The sequence below is a fragment of the Ziziphus jujuba genome, chromosome 3 (genome assembly GCF_031755915.1).
Source record: "Ziziphus jujuba cultivar Dongzao chromosome 3, ASM3175591v1".
Classification (NCBI taxonomy): domain Eukaryota; kingdom Viridiplantae; phylum Streptophyta; class Magnoliopsida; order Rosales; family Rhamnaceae; genus Ziziphus; species Ziziphus jujuba.
The window spans coordinates 7,000,242-7,025,990 of record NC_083381.1 but is presented as its reverse complement, the minus strand read 5'-3'; the positions used below and the strand labels follow the sequence as shown (position 1 = coordinate 7,025,990).

Genomic DNA, 25,749 nt, shown 5'->3' with positions numbered 1-25,749 from the left:
CGCCGGTCCCGTTGGATTCCTCTCCCCACGATCTACAAATCTGCAAACAAATTTCAGCCAACGGCCACCGCACGCGCCGCCTCCCGCGACGATTGCCGGTGACCGCGGCCGCTCGCCGGAAGTTACTGTTCCGACGAGTACCCAGTTGCACCGCCGATCCCTCCCGACTGTTTTCGACCTCCTGAACCTGAATCCGGCATCCGTTTCCGCCAATTTGTGATGGTTTGGAAGAATTGCAGAGTCGAACCCCGAAAGCTTTCCGGCGAGACTCCGACCACCTCAGGTCCGATCACCGGAAATTAAGACTGAATCTGTGATCCTCATCACTCGAGCTTCGATTCGGTATATAACTCATAAATTTTAGATATCGTTTGGTGTTCGCTCCCTGGGTACCCATTTGGGAGTTACCCAATTAAAATATTAATATTGTGGTTTGGTGTACTGTGGATGTTTTAGGTGCACGTGCGAATAGCGGAGTCGATCCTACAGAGGATCTTGATTGAGATACGTGCTTAAGGTGAGTGACCCACCTTCAAATTAATTTTGGGAATTTAATTAGTGAATAGTATGTGTGATTTGAATATTTGGAATTTAAATTCTATGTGCCAAATATTTATTTGATTTATTGTGGAATTATTGGTGAATTTATTGGATTAAAGAAAATATGCATTCTACAAATTTATGCCATGTGGAATTATTTTATGGTTTTGAGAATTTTGAAATTCTTGTGGTTTTAACATTAAATTGGGCATGATTTGATTTTCAAATATTTCAAGAAAAATATTTGTTTATGTTGGTGACTCCAATTTTTATAAAATATGCCCATGGAATATTATGAGATTTAATTATTATATTTCAAGAAATTATTTATGCTACTGGGATAATGTGAATATTTGAATTGGTGGATTCAGGAGTTGGTGGATTTGAAAATCATGGAATTTATGGTGGATTATAAAGAAATTGTGGAAAATTTCCGGGTTTAAGCGGATGGAATAAACCCGCTATGTTTATGCAAAATGTGAGATTTGATATATATATAAAATAAATATGTGGATTTTATGATTTTTAGATACACCGTGCACGTACTGGTGTTCTGTTTATATGTGATATGGTTAGTGTGCACACGGTTATGATTAGCGCGCAGGTGGGTGTGATTAGCGCGCAGGTGATGTGATTAGCGCGCAGGTGGGTGTGAGTAGCGCGCAGGTGATATTATGAGGTTGTCCTGTGGTTGCCATCGGATGAGGGTAGGCCACCCCTCCATGGCCGGGACACCAGGTTAGCAGCGGCGCAGTGGGACGCCATGCAACCGTATGCCGGTTTCTTTGTATAACCTCCTGTCTGACGGTACCTTGGGACGCTGGGTACTGTTGGCGCCACTGGTATATAGTGGGTGCATCAAATGATTTCAGAACTGTGTTTTAAAAAATAAATGTTTGAAACTGTATTCTAATTAAAAATATAATTATTACTGTTTCTGGTATCTATTTGATGTCTTGGTTTTCGGGGAATACGAACAAAGGGTTTTGTGAAAAGGAACTTTTCCAACCGAGAGAATTGTAAGGGTTTTGAGAGAAATTATTATTTCCAATTTATTACTATTTACCTACTTATTACTGTGGTATTATATTGTATAGTAGATAGGGTCACTCACTGAGATGATTAGCATCTCATATTTTCAAATTTCGTTCCTCTAGGTACCAGGTTGTCGGTGTTCATCCGGAGCGGACTTGATCTTCATCCCTGTTTTAGTTCGTGAAGCACCCTGTTCTTCTTTTATTGTAGTTGTAATATTTCTTTCACTCTTGCTGTATTCTATACTTAGTAGTACTTCATGAAGCTCTGTATACTGTATGGGACGCTTATGTATTTAATTTGCACTGGATTACTGTATTTATTTTGAAGTGCTGAAATTTATGGAACCAACTTGTAGTACTGTGGGAGGAATAAGGGGACAATTATAGAAGTGCGTTTTCAGCGCAGGAAATTTTGTGGTAAGTCCATCCCTTAGGGGAGGTTCTGCCGGATTTTCCATAGGAAGGTCCGGTAGGGTTTCCGTGGGATCAGGGCTTGTCTAGGGTTCCGGTGGGGAATTTTGGACGGGTCCTTACAGGTATTTTGTGTTTTTAAATTATTTCTAATATATATACATCCATATTTATAGTTGTTATCGAAGTACTGCTATTTGTGGAATTTATATGTAGTAAGGTAGGAGGGCTAAGGTGGTACTACGAAAAAGTGTGTTTTCGTGCAGGAAATTTTGGGGTATACTCTACCCTTAGGGGAGATGCTATCGGATTTACCATATTATGGTCCGGTTGTCAGGACCCGTCCAGAATTCCTTCCCTGGAACCCTAGACAAGCCCTGATCCCAGGGAAATACCACCGAACCTTCCAACGGAAAATCCGGCAGCACCTCCCCTAAGGGTAGGACTAACCAAAAATTTACCTGCACTGCAAACACACTTCTAAAAACATCCCCTTATTCCTCCCACAATACTACAAATTGGTTCCACAAATTTCAGCACTTCAAAATAAACAGTAAATCAGTGCATAAAGAACAACTACACATCCAATACAGTATACAGAGCGTTATACAATTAACTGTGGAATTTATAAAATGACAAATAAAGAAACAATACAAGTTCAAGAGGAAAAAAGGGAAGAAAAACTTCTTGAACCTTCGGCAACGAACTGAGACATTGGGCTCGCCCCGGACAATCAACGTCTCCAACCTGGACCTAGGGGAACGGAATTTAAGAGTGTGAGATGCTAATCATCTCAGTGAGTGACCCTATCTACTATACAATATAATACCACGGTAATAAGTAGATAGATAATAATTAATTGGAAATAATAATTTCTCTCAAAACCCTTACAATTCTCTCAGTTGGAAAAGTTCCCCTTTTAAAACCTTTTCACAAAACCCTTGTTCGTAATCCCCAAAAACCAAGACATCAATTAATTCACTAAATATCAAATAGAATATAATAAGTCAAGCATCCGACAATTTTAATTTAAAGGAAATTAATTTATTGAATAATTAAGTAAAGAGAAAATTAAACCAATTTAAGATCCCCAACCAAATAAATACCAGAACAGTAATAATTATATTTTTAATTCCAATACAGTTTCAAAACATTTTATTTTTAAAACACAGTTATGAAAATCATTTGATGCACCCACTATATACCAGTGGCGCCAACAGTACCCAGCGTCCCAAGGTACCGCCAGACAGGAGGTTATAGAAAGAAACCGGCATACGGTCGCGTGGCATCCCACTGCGCCGCTGCTAACCTGGTGTCCCGGCCATGGGGGGTGGCCTACCCTCATCCGATGGCAACCACAGGACAACCTCATAATATCACCTGCGCGCTAATCACACCCACCTGCGCGCTAATCACATCACCTGCGCGCTAATCACACCCACCTGCGCGCTAATCACAACCGTGTGCACACTAACCATATCACATATAAACAGAACACCAGTACGTGCACGGTGCATCTAAAAATCATAAATTTCACAAATTTAAATTATATAACAAATTTCACATTTTGCATAAACATAGCGGGCATAGTCCATCTGCTTGAACCCGAAAATTCTCCGTAATTTCTTTATAATCAATACCATAAATTCCATGATTTTCAAATCCACCAACTACCAAAATCCACCAATTCAAATATTCACATTTTCCCAAGCATAAATAATTCTCGAAATATAATAATTAAATCTCACAATATTCCATGGGCATATTTTATAAAAATTGAAATCGCCAACATAACCAAATATTTTCCTTGAAATATTTGAAAATCAAATCATGCCCAATTTAATATTAAAACCACAAGAATTTCAAAATCCTCAAACCCATAAAATAATGTCACAGGGCATAAATTTGTAAAATGCACATTTTCTTAAATCCAATAAATCCACCAATAAATCCACAATAAATCAAATAAATATTTGGCACATAGAAATTAAATTCCAATATTTAAATCTCACATAATATATTCACCAATTAAATTCCCAAAATTAATTTGAAGGTGGGTCACTCACCTGGAGCACATAATTAACCCATGATCCACCACGGGATCAATTCTACGACTCACCGATGCTCCTGGAACAAAATTCACAGACAGTCAAATAAATTAATATTTTATTCGGGTAATTAATACCCGGTACCCGGGGGGTCAAACACAAACTTTAACCAAAATAGGCGAATGATATACCGAATCGAAGCTTGAGCGACGAGGATTACAAATCCGGTCTCCATCGACCCCAATTCCGCTGGAGGTGGCCGGAATTTGGCCGGAAAGTTTCGGCCGGTTTTCAATCCCTCGTATCTCGCACACCGCTTCGAATTTTTGAGATTGGAGGCCATTTTTGAACTCAGAGGACCCAAAATAGGGGGAGAGGAGGCTTAATTGGGACTGGGCTGGCCGGAAAACACAAGAAAAGAGGAGAGAGAAATTTTGCCAGCCGACGGCTTCTCCGGCCCGATCAGCGCGCGTCCGGCGGCCGGTGACCGTGAAAATTGGCGGCTGAGCTCGCCTCCTCCCTCCGCTCGTCACTGGCCGGCGCGTGCATGGTTCTGGTGGCCGGAAAAAGTGCAGCAAGGAGAGAGAGAGAGACGGTCGGGAGAGAAAGAAAAGTCTGCGTGTGTGTGTTTTGTGTTTTGGTGCTCGGGGAAGAAGAAGGAAAAAAAGGAAAAAGAAAAGAAAAAGAAAAAAAAAAAAGAAATGGTGTTTTCCCACGTGGGGAAAAGAAAAGAAAAAGAAAAAGAAAAAGAAAAAGAAAAGGGAAAATAAAACAAATAAATTCAAATTAATTAAATAAAAATATTATTATTTAAAATAATAATAAAAATAATTTGATTTTACACATGGTTGACATGTGGCATTTCACCATGGTGACACATGGTCACCTTTATTAGGTCACACGTGGCACATCGTTACGCATTTAAAAATAATATTAAAATAATACGGTATTTGAAAAACTCTACAGGTCCATAACTTTCAAACCACATGTCCAAATCGGACGTGCCACTAGTCTACGGACTCGTATCGACGAGCACTTCACAACCATGCATGAGTCAACGCTCAACCTTGCATGAATAAAAAGTCAACCCCGGCACCCCTTGGACAATTTGGACCTCAACTTGTTTTGCTCATAACTTTCAAACCGTAGCTCCGTTTTCAACGTGCTACCAGTCTACGAACTCGTGCCAATGTGTACTTCATAACGGTATCTCACTCAACCTAGAATTTCAACCGGGTCAAAAAGTCAACTTTTGACCACTTCGGTCAACGGTCAACGGTCAAAGTCAACAGTCAACCGTCAACCTTGGTCGACGTGCAAAAATTTTTGACATGGTTCCGGACGGAGTGTTACACCGGTAGGGCTTCTCTTGGAATTAGGGCCTATCTAGGCTTCCGAGAAGGGGTCCTAAATGGGTCCTGATATAGTATGCAGGAAACCGAGTATTGTCTGCACCACTGGTACATCGTATACTACATCAAGTATCTTTTTCATATATATATATATATATATATATATATGTGTATATATATAGATGTACTGTATTATGTTGTATGTATCACACCATATGAGGGCAACGATCCAATTCGACCATGAATAGCTTAGCCTCGTAACTATTTTTCCTATGAGTTCAGAAGGTCGGTCGGCCATTATAGGCAACCACCCCGGGCTGTATTGATAGCAGGGTACCGGCGATAGCTGATATCATGGATCGCGTAGCATGTTATATGGATCGTACGTACTTCCGATACGAGTGTACGTATTTCATGGTATATTTATGAATTTTATGATTTTATTTTTCTTTATGATATCTTTACTATTCATAATTTGATTTTTTAATATTACCTTTTATTTGCCTTTATTGTTATTATTATTATTAATATTCTTGTTGCTATTAATATTTTTATTATTTATTTATTTATTTATTATTATAATTACTACTAATATTGTTGTTGTTGTTATTATTATTATTGTCATTATTATCGATATCGTTATTGTTATTGTTATTATTATTATTACTTATTATGATTATTTTTATTGTTATTTTAATTATTTATTATTATCATCATCATCATTATTATTATTTTTATTGTCACTATTTTTATTATTATTATTTATCATTGATATTACTTTTAATTATTATTGTACTCGTTATTCTTAATTATTGTAATTATTATTATTGTTTTCATTATTTATTTATTTATTATTGCTATCGTATTACTACTTGTTATAATTATTATCATTATTAGTATTGTTATTATCATTATTATTTTTATTGTTATTATCATTTATTAGTGTTATTATTATTATTATTATTATTATCATCATTGTCATACGGTAGTCTTCAGGCAACTATCACAACCTACGAGCAAGAATGATAATCATCAGGCAAGTATAATAGCCCTTGGGCAAGTGATAGCATTTGGGTAGGTGTGATAGCCTTTCAGTAGGTATGGTTATGTGATAACCCTTGGACAAGTAAGAGCCTTCGGATAGATATGGTAGCTCTCGCTTAAGTATGGTTATATAGTAGCCTTCGGACAAGTTGTACTAATACTATTATCATCATCATTTTCATTAATATAATATTAATAATAATTATTATTATTATTATTGCTATTATGGTTGTTGTTTTGTTACCTTTTTTTTTTTATTTATGCATTTGGGATACTCATAAAGCTATAAAGAGATGAATAAGTGTACTAAATAGGTGGTGAGGACGGACACAAAATATAAAAGTATTTGTGTTTTACTAAAATTTTCCTCCTGCCTATATACCTGTACTATTTTTTGTATAGAAGTCCTGAAAATTTGTGAAATTTAGTGCCATAAAGTTGGGAAGGATAAGGTGGTATTATTTAGAAATGTATTTTTATATAGATAATTATTGGAGCATGCTCAACTTTTAGGAGGGATGCTATCAAATTTTCGATAGAATGGTCCAATAGAGTTTCCCCCTAGGATTAGGGTTAATATAAGGTTCTAGGAAGGGGATGGGTCCTAACAATGAGCCTATAAGATCAACATAATCAGACAAATAATTTATGTTACATGTTTGTCTTCATTTTTCTTTTGGAAGTTGTTCATCTAAGTGAGTCGGTCCCATTATTTTCTGATGAATACAGAGATTGATCACTCAAGCACAAATATCGGTTTCTTTTTTTTTTTTTTTTGTTTTTTTTTTTTGGGGACAAAAAGAAAAGAAGCACATGTATATATAAAGTATAGATAGACACACATTTATGTAACACCCCGTCCCGAATCGCACCGGAATCCGTGCACGTTGACCGAGGTTGACCGTTGACCGTTGACCGAAGGGGTCAAAGTTGACTTTTTGACTCGGTGGGAATTTCGAGTTGACCAGGGTACCGTGGCGAAGTGCATGACGCCCTGAGTTCGTAGACTAGTAGCACGTCGAAAACGGAGCTACGGTTTGAAAGTTATGGGCAAAACAAGTTGAAGTGTAAACTGTCTAAAAGGTGCCGGGAGTTGACTTTTTCTTGTGATGTAATTGTGAGTTGACTCTTGTATGGTTGTAAAGTACTCGTCGATACGAGTTCATAGACTAGCGGCACGCTTAAATCGGACATCCGGTTAAAAGGTTATGGACGTTTGAAGTTTACCGGATACCGTATTATTTTAATGTTTTTGGGTCGTGAACAATGAAATGCCACGTGTCAGCTTCTGAGTGGTCCACGTGGCATGAACAGTGTCACACAGGGTTTTAATTTTGAAAAACTCTCGGGGAAGAGAGAGAAAGAGAGAGAAGAGAGAGAAAGAGAGAGAGGAGAGAGAAAGAGAGAGAGAGAGAGCCACCGCCGGCCACCGGATTTTGCCACTGTTCCGGCCGAGTTACTGTACACGCGCCGGACAGAAAGCTTGCCCACCTCATTTCCGGCAAAACCTCCAAATTTCACGGCGAACGGCCGCCGGACGCGCCCGGATCGGACGTCCGAAGTTTGGCGGCGATTTTTCCCCTCCACCGCCGGCCACCGCGAATCGGCACTGTTCCGGCCATTTTCCGGCCACACACGCCTGACAGCCTTGATCCTCTCCTCAAGTCCGGCCTACCCACCAAAAATCACGGCCATCGGACCACCGACGCGCCGGGATCGGAGCGTTTTCCGGCGAGGGGTCGAAAATCTTCAAACGGTGATTTCTCCGCCATCCGACCTCCGTTTTGCTCACCGTCGGTCCCGTTGGATTGCTCTCCTCACGATCTACAAATCTGCAAAATTTCACAGCAAACGGCCACCGTCGGAAATTACTGTTCCGGCGACGGTTGCCGGTGACGTGGCGGCCCGCCGGAAAGTACTGTTCCGGCGAGTACCCCGAAAATTCCGGCCAGCTCCAGTCCGCAGTGTTCGACCTCCTGAACCCAAATCCGACTTCCGTTTCCACCAATTCGCGACGGTTTGGGAGAATTGCGGAGCCGAAACCCGAAAAGCTTCCCGATAAAATTCCGACCCCGTCGGGTACGATCATCGGAAATTAAGACCGGATCTGTGATTAGCATCACTCGAGCTTCGATTCGGTATATAATTCGTAAATTTTAGTTATCGTTTGGTGTTCGCTCCCCGGGTACCCATTTGGGGATTACCCGAATAAAATATTAATATTTGTGGTTTTGGTACTGTGGATGTTTTAGGTGCACGTGCAAGTAGCGGAGTCGATCCTGCGGAGGATCTTGATTGAGATACGTGCACAAGGTGAGTGACCCACCTTCAAATTAATTTTGGGGAATTTAATTGATGAATATATTATGTGTGAACTAAATATTTGGAATTTAATTTCTATGTGCCAAATATTTATTGGATTTATTGTAGAATTATTTATGAATTTATTGGATTTAAGAAAATGCGAATTCTACAAATTTATGCCGTGTGGAATTATTTTATGGTTTTGAGGATTTTGAAATTGGTGTGGTTTTAATGGTAAATTGGGCACGATTTGAATTTCAAATATTTCAAGGAAAATATTTGGTTATGTTGGTGATTTCAATTTTTATAAAATATGCCCATGAAATATTATGAGATTTGATTATGAGATTTTGAGCATTATTTATGCTATTGGGAAAATGTGGATATTTGAATTGATGGATTTGAAAGTTGGTGGATTTGAAAATCATGGGATTTATGGTATTAATTATAAGGAAATTGTGGAGAATTTCCCGGTTCAAGCGGATGGATTATGCCCGCTATGTTTATGAAAAATGTGAAATTTGTTTTATAATTTAAATTGTGGATTTTATGATTTTTAGATGCACCGTGCACGTACTGGTGTTCTGATTATGTGATATGGTATATGTGATATGGATATTGTGCACACGGATATGATTAGCGCGCAGGTGGGTGTGAGTAGCGCGCGGTTGATATTATGAGGGTGTCCTGTGGATGCCATCGGAGAGGGCGGCCACCCCCCTTTGGCCGGGACACCAGGTTAGCAGCGGCGCAGTGGGACGCCACGCGACCGTATGCCGGTTTCTTTCTATAACCTCCTGTCTGGCGGTACCTTGGGACGCTGGGTACTGTTGGCGCCACTGGTATATAGTGGGTGCATCAAATGATTTTCAGAACTGTGTTTTAAAAATAAAATGTTTGGAAACTGAATTAGAATTAAAAATATAATTGTTACCGCTTCTGGTATTTAATTGATGTCTTGGTTTTCGGGAAATATGAATAAAGGGTTTTGTGAAAATGTTTTAAAAGGGGAACCTTTCCAACTGAGAGAATTGTAAGGGTTTTGAGAGACATTATTATTTCCAAATAATTATTATTTATATACCTATTACCGTGGTATGATAGTGTAGAGTAGTAGGGTCGCTCACTGAGATGATTAGCATCTCACACTCTTAAATTCCGTTCCTCTAGGTACCAGGTTGTCGGTGTTCACTCGGAGCGGACTTGATCTTCCTCGCTGTATTTGTTCGTGCAGTACCTTGTTCTTCTTTTACTGCAGTTGTACTATTTCTTTCACTTTTACTGTATTCTGTATTTTGTAGTACTTCATAAAGCTCTGTATACTGTATGGGACACTTAAGTATTTGTATTGCACTGGATTACTGTATTTTTATTTTGGAGTGCTGAAATTTGTGGAACCAGTTCGTAGTACTGTGGGAGGAATAAGGGAACAATTATAGAAGTGTGTTTTCAGTGCAGGAAATTTTGTGGTAAGTCCATCCCTTAGGGGAGGTTCTGCCGGATCTTCCACAGAAGGGTCCGGTAGGGTTTCCCTGGGATCAGGGCTTGTCTAGGGTTCCGGTGGGGAACTTTGGACGGGTCCTGACAGTTGGTATCAGAGCATAGGTTCTTGTAATCCTAAGGGACTGTGCATTGCTGTACAGCCCATCCGTAAAGTCCTTCCTTTTGTAATCGTGCTTAAGTGTCCCTGTTTCTAAACTCTTGTTTGTTTCTTCAGTAATCGACTACGATGAGTCGGCGGGACACACGTAGAACTCGGGAACGCTCGGCTGAGAGTTCCGGGAGTCGATCAAGCCTTAGAGATCTGGTCTCTCAGCTAACTAGAGCCTTAGGAGGTTCAAGCTCTAGTAACCGATCCGTGGATCAGGCTCGACGTTTAGGAGCCGTGGAGTTCGATGGAAGCCAAGGCCCAGCTGCAGCCTTGAAGTGGCTATCCAGCATGGAGAAAATCTTGGAAGAGGGGATGCAGTGCCCCGATGAGGATATGGTGAGGATTTCTGGGTTCATGTTAGAGGGAGACGCCCGGAAGTGGTGGCAAATGGAGAAGACCCGCAGAAGGCATACGTGGGACCAGTTCAAGATTGCCTTCTCTACTGAGTTCTGTCCTCCTGCCTACCGTGAGGCGAGAAGGAGAGAGTTCGAGGGACTGCGCCAGGGAAACATGACGGTGACAGAGTACGAGAGGAGGTTCCGGGAGCTGTCAGAGTTCTGCATGCACTTGATTCCCGACGATCACGCGAAGAAGGTGAGGTTCATAGACGGGTTGAACGAGAGCATCGGCTACACCCTTTCTGGGTCAGTACACCCCACCTATCAGTCCGCCAGGGATGCAGCGCTCGAGCTAGAGAGACAGGCGGAGATACACAGACCCTCGAGGCGCAGACCGTTCGAAGGTTCGTACAGCGGGGTACCTCGACAGGGGGCATCTAAGAAGAGTCATAGTTCAGGCTCAGACAGTGGTGGGTTCAGCCCTCGAGGCAGATTTCAGAGGAGAGGCGGCTATCGTATGCCCCAACCAGCGCGCCATTCCATCAGCGGCGGCACGAGCTCATATCAGCACTCTGGGTTTAGCCCCAAGCCATTCTGCAGACGTTGCAATAGAGCACACCATGGGATTTGCCAGTTTGATGGTGTGTGCTTTCAGTGTGGACAGGCGGGACATATTAAGAGAAATTGCCCTTATGGAGAGGCGGGAGTGTTAGGGGCGAGCCCACCATCACATCAGGCCAGTGGATCGCGGGGTCAGAGTTCCCGAGGGAGTTATGCAGTAGGAGGTTCATCGGGATCAGTCCCACAGCCTGTTGGACCGAGCAGGGGTAGAGGACGGAGGCCCCAGCAGACAGGGCAGGGTCGAGTGTTTGCGATGACGCAGCAGGAGGCCCTAGCTACACCGGACGTCGTGGCAGGTACGTTGAATATATTTGGTAATGATGCATTAGTACTTATAGACCCGGGAGCAACACATTCATTCATCTCCAAGGAATTCGTCACTCGGGTCGGTATGACCCCTACTCCTTTAGAATGTCTAGTAGAGATAGCCACTCCTGCAGGAGAATCCTTGTGGCCTAGCCAGTTAATCAAGGAATGTTTCTTCTGCATCGAAGATCAAGTGATGGAGGCGGACTTGATCCTGTTGGATCTGTCCGGACTTGATGTAATTTTGGGCATGGATTGGTTGGCAAGGAACCATGCATCTGTAGACTGTTTCAGCAAGGAAGTTACATTCAGGAGGCCAGGGTTGCCAGAAGTAGTATTCCGTGGAGGAGTTGGAAGGCCCTTACCGAGGGTGATATCTACCCTTACCGCCAAGAAGCTACTGAATAAAGGTTGCCAGGGGTATTTGGCTCATGTGATAGATACCCGAGTAAGTGGGGTCAGGTTGGAAGACATGCCCGTTGTGAGGGATTTCCCGGACGTGTTTCCTGAGGAGTTACCAGGATTGCCTCCGGAAAGGGAAGTTGACTTTCCCATTGAATTGATTCCAGGCACCGTGCCTATTTCTCTACCACCGTATCGGATGGCTCCAGCGGAGTTAAGGGAGCTAAAGGTCCAGTTGCAAGATTTGGTAGATAAGGGGTTTATTAGACCAAGTATATCGCCGTGGGGAGCCCCAGTTTTGTTTGTAAAGAAAAAGGATGGTAGTCTAAGGCTGTGTATAGACTACCGACAACTTAATAAGGTCACCATTCCTAATCGCTATCCGTTGCCAAGGATAGATGATCTATTCGACCAACTCCAAGGTGCCAAGGTGTTCTCCAAGATCGACTTGAGGTCGGGATACCATCAGTTAAGGATCCGAGAGTCGGACATTCCTAAGACTGCCTTTAGGACGAGGTACGGACATTATGAATTCCTAGTGATGTCGTTCGGACTCACCAATGCCCCAGCAGCTTTCATGGACTTGATGAATAGGGTGTTTCGTCCGTACTTGGATCATTTTGTCATTGTATTTATCGATGACATTCTGATCTATTCAAGGAGCCAAGAAGAGCACGTGAGGCATTTGAAGAGAGTGCTCCAAACTCTAAGGCAGCATCAGCTATATGCTAAATTCGACAAGTGTGAATTCTGGTTGAATCAAGTGGGTTTTCTCGGACATATCGTGTCGGCAGAAGGTATCTATGTGGACCCTGATAAGGTAAAGGCAGTGTTGAGTTGGGAGCGCCCTACCACTGTGAGGGAGGTACGAAGTTTTCTTGGATTAGCGGGTTACTACCGTCGTTTTATTGAAGGGTTTTCAAGGATTGCCGGGCCGCTTCATAGATTGACCCGAAAGAATGTTGAACTTAGTTGGACGGACAGGTGTGAACAGAGTTTTCAGGAGTTGAAGCAAAAGTTGACATCCGCACCTGTTTTAACTTTACCTAATGGGAATGAAGGTTTTGAAGTTTATTGTGATGCATCCCATCAAGGGTTGGGTTGCGTGCTAATGCAGAATCAAAGGGTGGTAGCGTATGCATCTCGGCAATTGAAGCAGCACGAACAGAATTACCCTACGCACGACTTAGAATTGGCGGCGGTAGTCTTTGCTCTAAAGAAGTGGAGGCACTACTTGTATGGGGCCACGTGCCAAATCTATACCGACCACAAGAGCCTCAAGTATATTTTCACTCAGAAGGAGTTAAATATGAGGCAAAGGCGATGGATGGAGTTGTTAAAGGATTACGACTGTGTGATTGACTATCACCCGGGTAAGGCGAATGTAGTGGCAGATGCTTTGAGTAGGAAGGCTACTGGATCCCTTGCTCACATCCAAGTCATCCAACTACCTCTCATGGTGGAGTTGAAGAAGATGGGGGTGTTAATGCATATGCATCCTTCAGGAGTTCTCATGGCTAGCTTCCAGGTACGACCGGTGTTGGTGGATCGTATAGTAGAGACCCAAATGGAAGATCCTAAGTTGAGGACAATTAAGGGCAAGGTACAAGAAGGTCTTGATCCGGAATTTTCCATAAGGAGGGATGGAGCCCTCGTGTATAAAGGACGACTTTGCGTTCCGGATATCCCAGGACTCAAGAAGGAGATTTTGGAGGAGGCGCATAGCTCGATGTATGCGATGCATCCCGGGAGTACCAAGATGTATCGGACGCTTGTTAAGTATTATTGGTGGATTGGTATGAAGAGAGAAGTGGCAGACTTTGTATCAAAGTGTTTGATTTGTCAACAAGTGAAAGCAGAAAGACAGAAGCCTTCGAGACTACTCCAACCTTTACCGATTCCCGTGTGGAAGTGGGAAGAACTCAACATGGACTTCGTATTCAAGCTTCCTTCCACACCTAGAAGGTACGACGGCATTTGGGTAATCATTGATCGTCTCACCAAGTCGGCACACTTCCTACCGGTACGAGAACGTTTTTCGCCCGAGAAGTTAGCCCAGTTGTTCGTGCAACGCATTGTAAGTCTTCATGGAGTACCGTTAGCCATCGTCTCCGATCAAGATCCGCGCTTTACTTCACGACTATGGCGGAAGTTGGCTGATGCACTAGGAGCAAGACTTAACTACAGCACCGCTTTTCACCCACAATCTGATGGACAAGCAGAGCGCACAATCCAGACATTAGAAGACATGCTAAGGTCTTGCATTATGCAATTTAGCGGTAGCTGGGATGAACAACTGCCACTGATAGAGTTTGTCTACAATAACAGTTATCAAGCGAGTACTGGAATGTCCCCGTATGAAGCTTTATATGGGAGGCAGTGTCGGACACCTTTGTGTTGGAGTGAGGTAGGAGAAGAGAGGCTCCTTGCAACAACTAATGCGGTCGGATCTGAGTATTTAAGGATGACCTTGGACAAGGTGAAGATCATTAGGGATCGATTGAAGGTTGCCCAAGATAGACAGAAGAGTTACGCCGATGTGCGTAGAAAGGATTTGGAATTCGAGGTAGGAGATTGGGTATTCCTAAAACTATCTCCATGGAAAGGAGTAGTACGTTTTGGATGACGAGGTAAGTTGGGTCCTCGTTATATTGGGCCTTACGAGGTTACGGAGAGGATTGGCCCGGTGGCGTATAGGTTGGCGTTACCGGAAGAGCTAGCTTGAGTACACAACGTGTTTCATGTGTCGATGCTACGGAAGTATATTGCAGACCCTTCGCACGTACTCGAGAGTCCGGATATAGAGATAAGGGAAGATCTTTCGTATGTGGAGCAGCCAGTACAGATTTTGGATCGCGAGGAACGCACGCTACGCAACAAGACTATTCCTCTAGTTAAGGTCTTATGGCGGAACCACTTGGTCGAGGAAGCAACGTGGGAACCCGAAGCACAGATGCGTGAGCAGTACCCGTATCTGTTCCAGTGACGTGCGGAAATTTCGAGGACGAAATTTTTGTAAGGGGGGAAGGCTGTAACACCCCGTCCCGAATCGCACCGGAATCCGTGCACGTTGACCGAAGGGGTCAAAGTTGACTTTTTGACTCGGTGGGAATTTCGAGTTGACCAGGGTACCGTGGCGAAGTGCATGACGCCCTGAGTTCGTAGACTAGTAGCACGTCGAAAACGGAGCTACGGTTTGAAAGTTATGGGCAAAACAAGTTGAAGTGTAAACTGTCTAAAAGGTGCCGGGAGTTGACTTTTTCTTGTGATGTAATTGTGAGTTGACTCTTGTATGGTTGTAAAGTACTCGTCGATACGAGTTCATAGACTAGCGGCACGCTTAAATCGGACATCCGGTTAAAAAGTTATGGACGTTTGAAGTTTACCGGATACCGTATTATTTTAATGTTTTTGGGTTGTGAACAGTGAAATGCCACGTGTCAGCTTCTGAGTGGTCCACGTGGCATGAACAGTGTCACACAGGGTTTTAATTTTGAAAAACTCTCGGGAAAGAGAGAGAAAGAGAGAGAAGAGAGAGAAAGAGAGAGAGGAGAGAGAAAGAGAGAGAGAGAGAGCCACCGCCGGCCACCGGATTTTGCCACTGTTCCGGCCGAGTTACTGTACACGCGCCGGACAGAAAGCTTGCCCACCTCATTTCCGGCAAAACCTCCAAATTTCACGGCGAACGGCCGCCGGACGCGCCCGGATCGGACGTCCGAAGTTTGGCGGCGATTTTTCCCCTCCACCGCCGGCCACCGCGAATCGGCACTGTTCCGGCCATTTTCTGGCCACACGCGCCTGACAGCCTTGATCCTCTCCTCAAGTCCGGCCTACCCACCAAAAATCACGGCCATCGGACCACCGACGCGCCGGGATCGGAGCGTTTTCCGGCGAGGGGTCGAAAATCTTCAAACGGTGATTTCTCCGCCATCCGACCTCCGTTTTGCTCACCGTCGGTCCCGTTGGATTGCTCTCCTCACGATCTACAAATCTGCAAAATTTCACAGCAAACGGCCACCGTCGGAAATTACTGTTCCGGCGACGGTTGCCGGTGACGTGGCGGCCCGCCGGAAAGTACTGTTCCGGCGAGTACCCCGAAAATTCCGGCCAGCTCCAGTCCGCAGTGTTCGACCTCCTGAACCCAAATCCGACTTCCGTTTCCACCAATTCGCGACGGTTTGGGAGAATTGCGGAGCCGAAACCCGAAAAGCTTCCCGATAAAATTCCGACCCCGTCGGGTACGATCATCGGAAATTAAGACCGGATCTGTGATTAGCATCACTCGAGCTTCGATTCGGTATATAATTCGTAAATTTTAGTTATCGTTTGGTGTTCGCTCCCCGGGTACCCATTTGGGGATTACCCGAATAAAATATTAATATTTGTGGTTTTGGTACTGTGGATGTTTTAGGTGCACGTGCAAGTAGCGGAGTCGATCCTGCGGAGGATCTTGATTGAGATACGTGCACAAGGTGAGTGACCCACCTTCAAATTAATTTTGGAGAATTTAATTGATGAATATATTATGTGTGAACTAAATATTTGGAATTTAATTTCTATGTGCCAAATATTTATTGGATTTATTGTAGAATTATTTATGAATTTATTGGATTTAAGAAAATGCGAATTCTACAAATTTATGCCGTGTGGAATTATTTTATGGTTTTGAGGATTTTGAAATTGGTGTGGTTTTAATGGTAAATTGGGCACGATTTGAATTTCAAATATTTCAAGGAAAATATTTGGTTATGTTGGTGATTTCAATTTTTATAAAATATGCCCATGAAATATTATGAGATTTGATTATGAGATTTTGAGCATTATTTATGCTATTGGGAAAATGTGGATATTTGAATTGATGGATTTGAAAGTTGGTGGATTTGAAAATCATGGGATTTATGGTATTAATTATAAGGAAATTGTGGAGAATTTCCCGGTTCAAGCGGATGGATTATGCCCGCTATGTTTATGAAAAATGTGAAATTTGTTTTATAATTTAAATTGTGGATTTTATGATTTTTAGATGCACCGTGCACGTACTGGTGTTCTGATTATGTGATATGGTATATGTGATATGGATATTGTGCACACGGATATGATTAGCGCGCAGGTGGGTGTGAGTAGCGCGCGGTTGATATTATGAGGGTGTCCTGTGGATGCCATCGGAGAGGGCGGCCACCCCCCTTTGGCCGGGACACCAGGTTAGCAGCGGCGCAGTGGGACGCCACGCGACCGTATGCCGGTTTCTTTCTATAACCTCCTGTCTGGCGGTACCTTGGGACGCTGGGTACTGTTGGCGCCACTGGTATATAGTGGGTGCATCAAATGATTTTCAGAACTGTGTTTTAAAAATAAAATGTTTGGAAACTGAATTAGAATTAAAAATATAATTGTTACCGCTTCTGGTATTTAATTGATGTCTTGGTTTTCGGGAAATATGAATAAAGGGTTTTGTGAAAATGTTTTAAAAGGGGAACCTTTCCAACTGAGAGAATTGTAAGGGTTTTGAGAGACATTATTATTTCCAAATAATTATTATTTATATACCTATTACCGTGGTATGATAGTGTAGAGTAGTAGGGTCGCTCACTGAGATGATTAGCATCTCACACTCTTAAATTCCGTTCCTCTAGGTACCAGGTTGTCGGTGTTCACTCGGAGCGGACTTGATCTTCCTCGCTGTATTTGTTCGTGCAGTACCTTGTTCTTCTTTTACTGCAGCTGTACTATTTCTTTCACTTTTACTGTATTCTGTATTTTGTAGTACTTCATAAAGCTCTATATACTGTATGGGACACTTAAGTATTTGTATTGCACTGGATTACTGTATTTTTATTTTGGAGTGCTGAAATTTGTGGAACCAGTTCGTAGTACTGTGGGAGGAATAAGGGAACAATTATAGAAGTGTGTTTTCAGTGCAGGAAATTTTGTGGTAAGTCCATCCCTTAGGGGAGGTTCTGCCGGATCTTCCACAGAAGGGTCCGGTAGGGTTTCCCTGGGATCAGGGCTTGTCTAGGGTTCCGGTGGGGAACTTTGGACGGGTCCTGACATTTAACTTGTTATTACCTGGATTGTGAGCTTGTATTTGGGGCGTCACCACCATATATAAGAGGAAATGTCTCATTCTTGAGATCAAATGAGTTAATTGAAATTCCCTATATATAATTATTAAAAGGGAAAAAAAAAACAATAACCAGATCAAGTATTAGTTCTATAGTTTTAACTTCACATTAATAAATAACAATAGTTTGTGCTTATTGGATAGGCTTAAAAAAGATTAGAATTAAGTATTAGTGATTAATTTAATATTTTAAGATATGTATGTAATTGGATTAGATTTGAATGAATCTTGTCTAATAAAAATGGGCTGCAAAAGATAAATATAAATTTGAAATATCCCAAATAATTGGATTGGATTTAAAATTAGTTCAGTCTAATCTGATATAATCCAATCCGATATCTCAAATCGAAACGAACAGAAATGTCTTGCATAAAAAACTTTTATAACACTAAAACAACTTTATGGTCATATTATTGGGATCAAACTGATTTTTTAACTAATTTTATAATTATAAGAATGCTATAACTTAGAGTAGATGTAGTTAAAAATTCTATTGTCTAACCTATACTATACAATTCTCAATCAATCAAATTATAAATTTTCTTTATTAGGAAACAATCAGCAAATAATTTAATTTAATATTTAAATATAATCTTAAGAAGCTATAAATATTTTGACATTAGCAAAAAAGCATATCTGTTAGCAAATTATTATATACCCGCAACTTCAATGTTGCAACAAATTTAAATAAAAAATTGATATTTCAAACAACGTTACATAAATATTTTAAGTTATGTTAATGTGACATACAATATACTTTATAATGTGGAGTTTAATTTTATTTATGATTAATCCAAATTGTGACAACAATTTTTGATAAATAGATGGAGACTATTTCATCATAGGATATTATTATAAAGAAGTTTTATTTTATATGTTTGAAGAATCATCATACCTGCTGAAACAAAAGAAAGCGAAATAAAAAATAAAAAAAATAAAAAGAAAATTGCAAGTACCTCGTAAATGTTGTTGTTACCTAAGCGAACCTTGGTCAAGAACTTCCTGTTAATGGTGGCTGCAGCCACAGAAAGAGACCATGGGGCAAAGTTTGAGAGAGTGGACAGTTCAGGACCTCGGTTACCAGCAGAGTTTGATGTCAATATTCCTTTTATCGCGGCATGAAAAGATCCAATTGCCATTGCACTCTTGAAATAATCATTTACCGAGGTACCTCCTATAGAAGCCGTGATTATATCAACCCCATCAGAAATTGCATCATCAAATGCTGCTAAAATATCAGCGTCATCACAGCCTTCATACCAACATACTTTGTAAACAGCAATACGAGCTGATGGGACCCCTCCTCTTGCAGTCCCCAAACCAAACCCTAGTTGATTTGCCATGCTAACTAGGCCTCCTGCAGCTGTAGATGCTGTGTGTGTCCCATGGCCATCCGAATCCCTTGGAGATTTTAGATCAGCTTTTTCAAAGAAGCCATCGCTTTTGTAATACTTTGCTCCGATAATTTTGCTGTTTAATTAGTTCAGCATAAAAGTACAACCTTGAGATATTTTAGTTTTGAAGATATGCTTCCCAATAAAATAAAATTTGAGGATTTTTTTTTTTTTTTTCTCTACTTTACCAAGTAGACAATATTAGTGTTATAAGAGATTCGTACCAGTATTCCATAAACTATATTGTTATTCGCATCTTGGTCCCGACCCTTTTTTGTTTTTTTTGACAATCATATGTTTCAACTCATTCAAACAGAGCATCATTAGTCGTTTTTGAATTTTTTTATTAAAAAAACTTATTTGCCAAAATAAAAGATAAGTTGTTGCCGCTTTAATGAGTGAACAAAAACAACTTGCCGCTTATTTTGGTGTCCCTTGAATGATTGTGTCACGTGAATGACATATGCTGAATCTATTAAGATTGTAGACCAAAATTTCAAAAGGACCAGGTGCATTGTTCCAATGAATTTGTGGGTGTGATTGCCAAAATAAAAAAAATAAAAAAAATAAAAAAATAAAATTTAGGACCAAAGTGTGAATTGCAATATAATTTAATGACCATTGGTGTAAATATCTCTAATATTATGTAGGTTTAAAATTGACATGAATACATTGTAACTTTCTAGTTCTAGAATAAAATTATAGATGTTAGTTAACATATGAAATACTAGTACGTACTTGTTGCAAGTAAAATTGGCTGAGACTTGGCAAGTGCCCTTCCATTCGGTGGGTGGTGGACCAAATCCTTTATCGTCAAAGCTTTTGGATTCCGGCCAAATTCCGGTGTCGAATACTCCTATGATGATGTTACTTTCCATTGTGCTTCTTTTGACATTCTGCGGAAACCCAATGAAGTCCCATGACTTTGTTGTATGGAGCTTCATCTTTTGGCTGGGGAACATTGACACTACACCCTCCATTCCTATATTTTAAGATCACAATTTTCATTTTCATCCAAATTATACAAAATATAATACAAAACAAATGTATAATAGCATTCATGGAAAAATCCTGCTCACCCACCAGCCATTTTTTCGGCCTCTTCCTTAGTGAGCTTGGCAGCAAATCCATTGAAACTCCTTTTGTAGCTATGGAGGAGAGTTCCAGCTGGCTTAATATTATTGCTGAATGATGACACATTGGATAAGTTTATTGTGTGTTTCACAAGAATCTCCCTTCTAATCTTTTAATATGCTTTAGTCTTTTGTTTCTATTTGTGATAATTATCCTTGGATATATTACAACAGCCTAAAAGTTAATGGAAATACTTGTTACTACACTAGTGTGGAGGCACAACAAAACTTTTGTGCGACGGTGGCACCTCATCGGCTGGTGTGACCATTTAACCACAGATTGACATGTGGTTGTTTTAATTAGAAAAGATAAAAGGCAAAATGAACGTGTCACGATTCAGATTTTAATAAACTATTGAGTATTATTTTTTTCCTTCTTTCTCCATCTCTGCATCTTTCTTTATCTTCAACTGATATTAGATATTTTACTGAGTGCATATCTACCTTCTGTTAGAAAAATCATTAAGCTTGAAGAAAGGATGAACGGATAATATTGTGCCTTAGGGTCTATGAAGAATAATAGAAAAATTGTCAAAAATTTTTACGTAAACGAAAAAAAAAAAAAGAAAAAAGGAAGAGAAAACCAATAATTGTTTTGGACTAAGATATTGGGTTAAAAAAAATTGCTTTTGTGGGTATGCTAATTAATCTAACATTATGTTTGGATTCATGGAAAAAAAAATGAAAGGAATATATTTATTAATACTTGTTTGAATGATTAAGTAAATGGAAAGGGGAAAAAAAAAAAAAAAAGGATGATATGAAAAACAATAAAAAAATTTCATACAATAATAATATGGCCAATTTTGGCATATTAAAGAAATCGTTAAAACCTTTTTCTTCGCATCTATGACCTATCAATTTTAGGAGGAAAACAAAATCGGTTAAAATAAAAGAATCAATTCATTATCTTTCCTCGGTAAAAATAAAAGAATCAATCCCTTCTCTTTCCTTCATTTATTTATTTTTTTTTTCATTTTTACCTCATTTACCAAAGATTTGAATATTTTATTTTCTACTCCCTCCTATTCTATCAATGCAAACAGTGTAAAATGTTGCAGAGAAAGGGATGGAAGTATTATTAAAGGTTTATTATAACAACAAAATCACGGAGAAATAAGAACAGTATGGGAATCCGTTTGAAATCAACACAAGCAAAAGGGGAGTAAAAATACATTTTTTTTAATTAAAATGGAAATAGGGATATAGTGAAAAACCATCAACAATTGCAACTCATATCAATGAAAACAAACGAAAAATACAGAGACGAGGAAGAACAAAGAGACGATCTTTGCCGTTGGAAATAATTTCCTTAGCCTGGACAATATATTATAATCTTTTCTTTTTTCTTTTTTCCTTTTTTTTTTTTTTTTTGTTTTAATTAAAACTGCCATGTGTTAATCTCTGTGGTTGGACAGTCGCACCCGCTAAGATATTATGACCATCACAAAGAAGTTTTTCTCCTGGAGACATTCCTTATTTATTTATTGTTTTTTCAAGTTAGGAGACATTCGTTATTTTGATGATGATTAATTTATTGTATGGCGTGCCTCATAAAATATAATAATTAATAATTAAATAGGGTTAAAAATATTAATTAGTAGGCCCTTTTAATTGATTATAAAATATGAATGAACCAATGATAAATGATAATGTGCCATGTAAAAGTAAGGATGCGTACCTTTTCATCAGTGTGGAGACAAATATCATCCAAAATTAATTAGCTTCGTCCAAATGATTTTAAATTAAAATTAACAATTTAAATGATCCTGCTGTTGTAGCCACTTAAATTGTAATGCCAATTAATATGTAGGTCCGCTGTTGATTGTGAAATTGCAACAGCATCACACAATGACTTTAAGGAGCATATATATTTTTTTAATATCTTTTTCATTTCCACTTCATTTTTATTATTTACATATATATTATATAGTAATCTCAATTTATAAAAAGTCTTGTTATTTATCACTATTAATAGTAATCACCATTGTATATGGTAAAATTTAATTGAAGTATTTAATTTTATTTTTTTTATTTGAAAGCCATAAAAATTAACTTTTTAAATTATAATCGTTTAAATTGTTAGTAGATCTTAGTGGTTATCATTCACCAATGGTCACAAATAGTATTTTTCATATATAAAAGATAAAATTTGGCCAAAATATATATATATATATTTATAGTAATGCTATATTAATTGTTTCTGCTCCGTAATGTGCATGTTTAACCATTTAACTTGTGTCTTTCAAATAATAAATATTTGCTATAGCTAAATCCTATGGGTATATATATATATATCCTATAAGTGATATTATTAATATAGTTTATTGGTATAACATGCTTATAAGATTTTTTCCTCCAAATGAATTTCATCAATTCTAACAAACCCAAGCAAAATAAAACAAAAATAAAAAGATAAATAAATAAATAAATAATGTTCTGTCACCAATATTATGGGAAATTTAATCACCTGCCAATGACGTTTTGCAGCATGTTTATGTGAACGGAAGATGTGGAAACCTCTTCCTTTGGTATGTCACCCATATAAACAATATAAGCCTGCATAAAGAATTTCATAGGTGAGAAAAATTACACCTTGCATGAGGCAAAATTCAAAAGAGATAGAATTTAAATGATGTAGATATTTGCCTCTCGGTTATCTTCAGAAGTTGATGATTGAGGAGCTGTGATGAGCAGTGCGTAAGCAAGGCCAAAGAGAAGCCAAGGAATTGCCATTGAAGGAATAGATCTCCTAGTTTTGAGTTATACAGAGAGTATACTAGATTGACGTTTCAGAAAAATTTTGGAAGGTTATTATTTAATAGCAAATGACAACATAGCAAGAGCAAAATGGATAGTGTACCTAAGGAAGCTTCCTGAATCTAGGCTCTTTTTTGTAGCCTTTGTTTTTTGTTTCTATGAATCCCTCACTTTCAAGCAAAAAACAAAGCAAGAGCAAAATGGATAGCATCTTGATGATTACAAGGAGACGAAAGGCACATGGCCTACGAGTACTGATAGTAAAGATGATTTCCAAAAGGTTGGCCGTGGCCAGCAGGTACTGTTGATGGTCGTCATACGTAACTTTTCCGAGTATGCCATGTGACCAAGGGATCCAAGCACTAGTGTCAAAACTTCATCGGTTTAATTTAAATTCACTTAGCCATATCCATACAAGTCAATTCATTTCTTGGCACAAACTAATTAAACCTGTCAATATTAACAAACAATACCAAGAAGGAAATTTCCCTCTCACCCATGTGCCTCCCAGCTAGCTCGATGGTGACCTCTAGTCTAACTCATTGTTGTACATTAATTTTCATTTGAATTTTCTTTCATTTTCACTTTTTCTTTCCCAAGCTTTTGAAACTTCTTTAAGAAAGTAATTAAATTTCAAATTAATTATATTCATGTTGAAGAATAGCTTGACCTTTCCTCATACAAATTTCTCAAGCAAGATTGATGGTAATAACCGTTGGTCCATTGTAATTGTTAAAAATATTTGTAAACAGAACAAAATTAAACCAAAAGGAGTCCAACTACTTGGTGTTGATTTTCAACATCTCTACATTTATGTATTAAATAAGTGAATGCAAAGATTCTCTTTGAACCATTTTTTAAGCCTTTTTTAGGGTTCTTTTCGTCTTCTTACGCTTTTCCACTATATTTCTCTCTAATAGTGATAGACTTCTTCCTGAAGCACATGCATAGATTATTCTCAAGCAATTAAATTTAAATGAGCTAAAACAGTACTTTTTTACTTTGTCAACGAGAAACTGCATCCAAAAGCTAGACAAGATCACGTTTATTTGCAAATTGTAAACTAGATTTTCATCTATGTATCAAAGCTCGAACTCTTCAGTTTCATAGCCCAAAACGACTATATTCAATGAAAGGCGAAATGCATTCTATTTAAAATCAACATTAATTAGCATGCTTGTTGGACCGTAGGATTTCTTAATTTGGTGATCAATTTTAATTTTGTGATCTTGACTTGGAAGTAAGTATATATATATATATATATATTTATATAGTCAGGATCAAATAAGATCTAACAATGATCAAATCAGACCTAAGAACTAATATGAAATCTTCTTTTCTCAACTTTTTGATCGCATCAAGGATTGATATTTAAAATTACATTTCCTAATCATCGGATCCCAATAGGATTACTTTACCTAGATTGTTAGGACGCATCTAGAATCTTTTACCGGAACCCTACATAAGTCCTGATCCCAAGGAAAATCCTATCGGACCGTCTTACGGAAAATCTAACAGCATCTCCTCTAAGAATTGAGCATGCTCAAAAAATTCCCTACATAAATACATACTCCAATATTATACCACCTTATTCCTCCCACCTTACTACAATATTTTCCACAAAAGACAGCATTTTAATAACAAAGTATAAGAATATATATATATATATATATACTAAAATAGTTTAATACACGAAGAATATCTTTAAATATTTATGTTCACCCATATCACTCACTTAGTACAGTACTGCATTTCTATATCGCTTAATGAACATACCAAATAAATAAAATAAAAGGGTGATAAAACAACAATAATAATAGTAATATTAATAATAATGGTAGTATAACTTGCCCAAGGGCTGCCACACTTGTTCGAAGGCCATCATACTTGCCCGAATGCTGTAAGACTTACCCGAAGATTATAATATTTTCCCGAAAGCTATTGTTTAAGAATAATAATAATAATAATAATAATACATAATAATAACATTAAAAATGATCATAATTGTAATGCCCCCATGTCACACCCCAAGCCTATATACTTATAACACTTAACAAAGCTTATAATGCGGAATATAAAAATTCTCTAAAACATCATTAATAAATAATACCTAAAAAAATCTCCACAAAAATGAACAAAATGAACTCCAACACCCAAAAGGTCCTCCAAACTAACTAATATAAAATAAAAATGAAAAACACACTATTATCCTATGCCAAATCCAGCTACCTTGAAACTATGGTGTACTTGAAATCATAACAATAAATAATGAGTATAAAACTAAGCA

At 39.1% G+C, this 25,749-nt stretch overlaps 1 protein-coding gene across 6 annotated transcripts in view; it reads right to left on the bottom strand.

Annotated features, from left to right (window-relative positions):
- The window catches only part of LOC107405189 (cucumisin), a 33,087-nt gene extending 9,258 nt beyond the window's left edge, over positions 1–23,829 (bottom strand). The window contains exons 1-7 of one of the 6 annotated variants that reach the window (XM_060815720.1): positions 23,566–23,829; positions 23,352–23,454; positions 23,173–23,261; positions 20,653–20,753; positions 20,308–20,551; positions 19,132–19,645; positions 18,121–18,209 (exon numbers count right to left, since the gene is read on the bottom strand). In XM_060815720.1, the coding sequence (XP_060671703.1) occupies positions 18,121–18,209; positions 19,132–19,645; positions 20,308–20,551; positions 20,653–20,753; positions 23,173–23,261; positions 23,352–23,438 (1,124 nt within the window). In that variant the 5' untranslated portion in view covers positions 23,439–23,454; positions 23,566–23,829. Of the gene's footprint in view, positions 1–18,120; positions 18,210–19,131; positions 19,646–20,307; positions 20,552–20,648; positions 23,264–23,351 lie in introns of those variants that run through there. The other 5 variants (XM_016012205.4, XM_060815724.1, XM_060815722.1 and 2 more) reach the window with 5 other exon arrangements.
- Between the last annotated feature and the right edge of the window lie 1,920 nt (positions 23,830–25,749).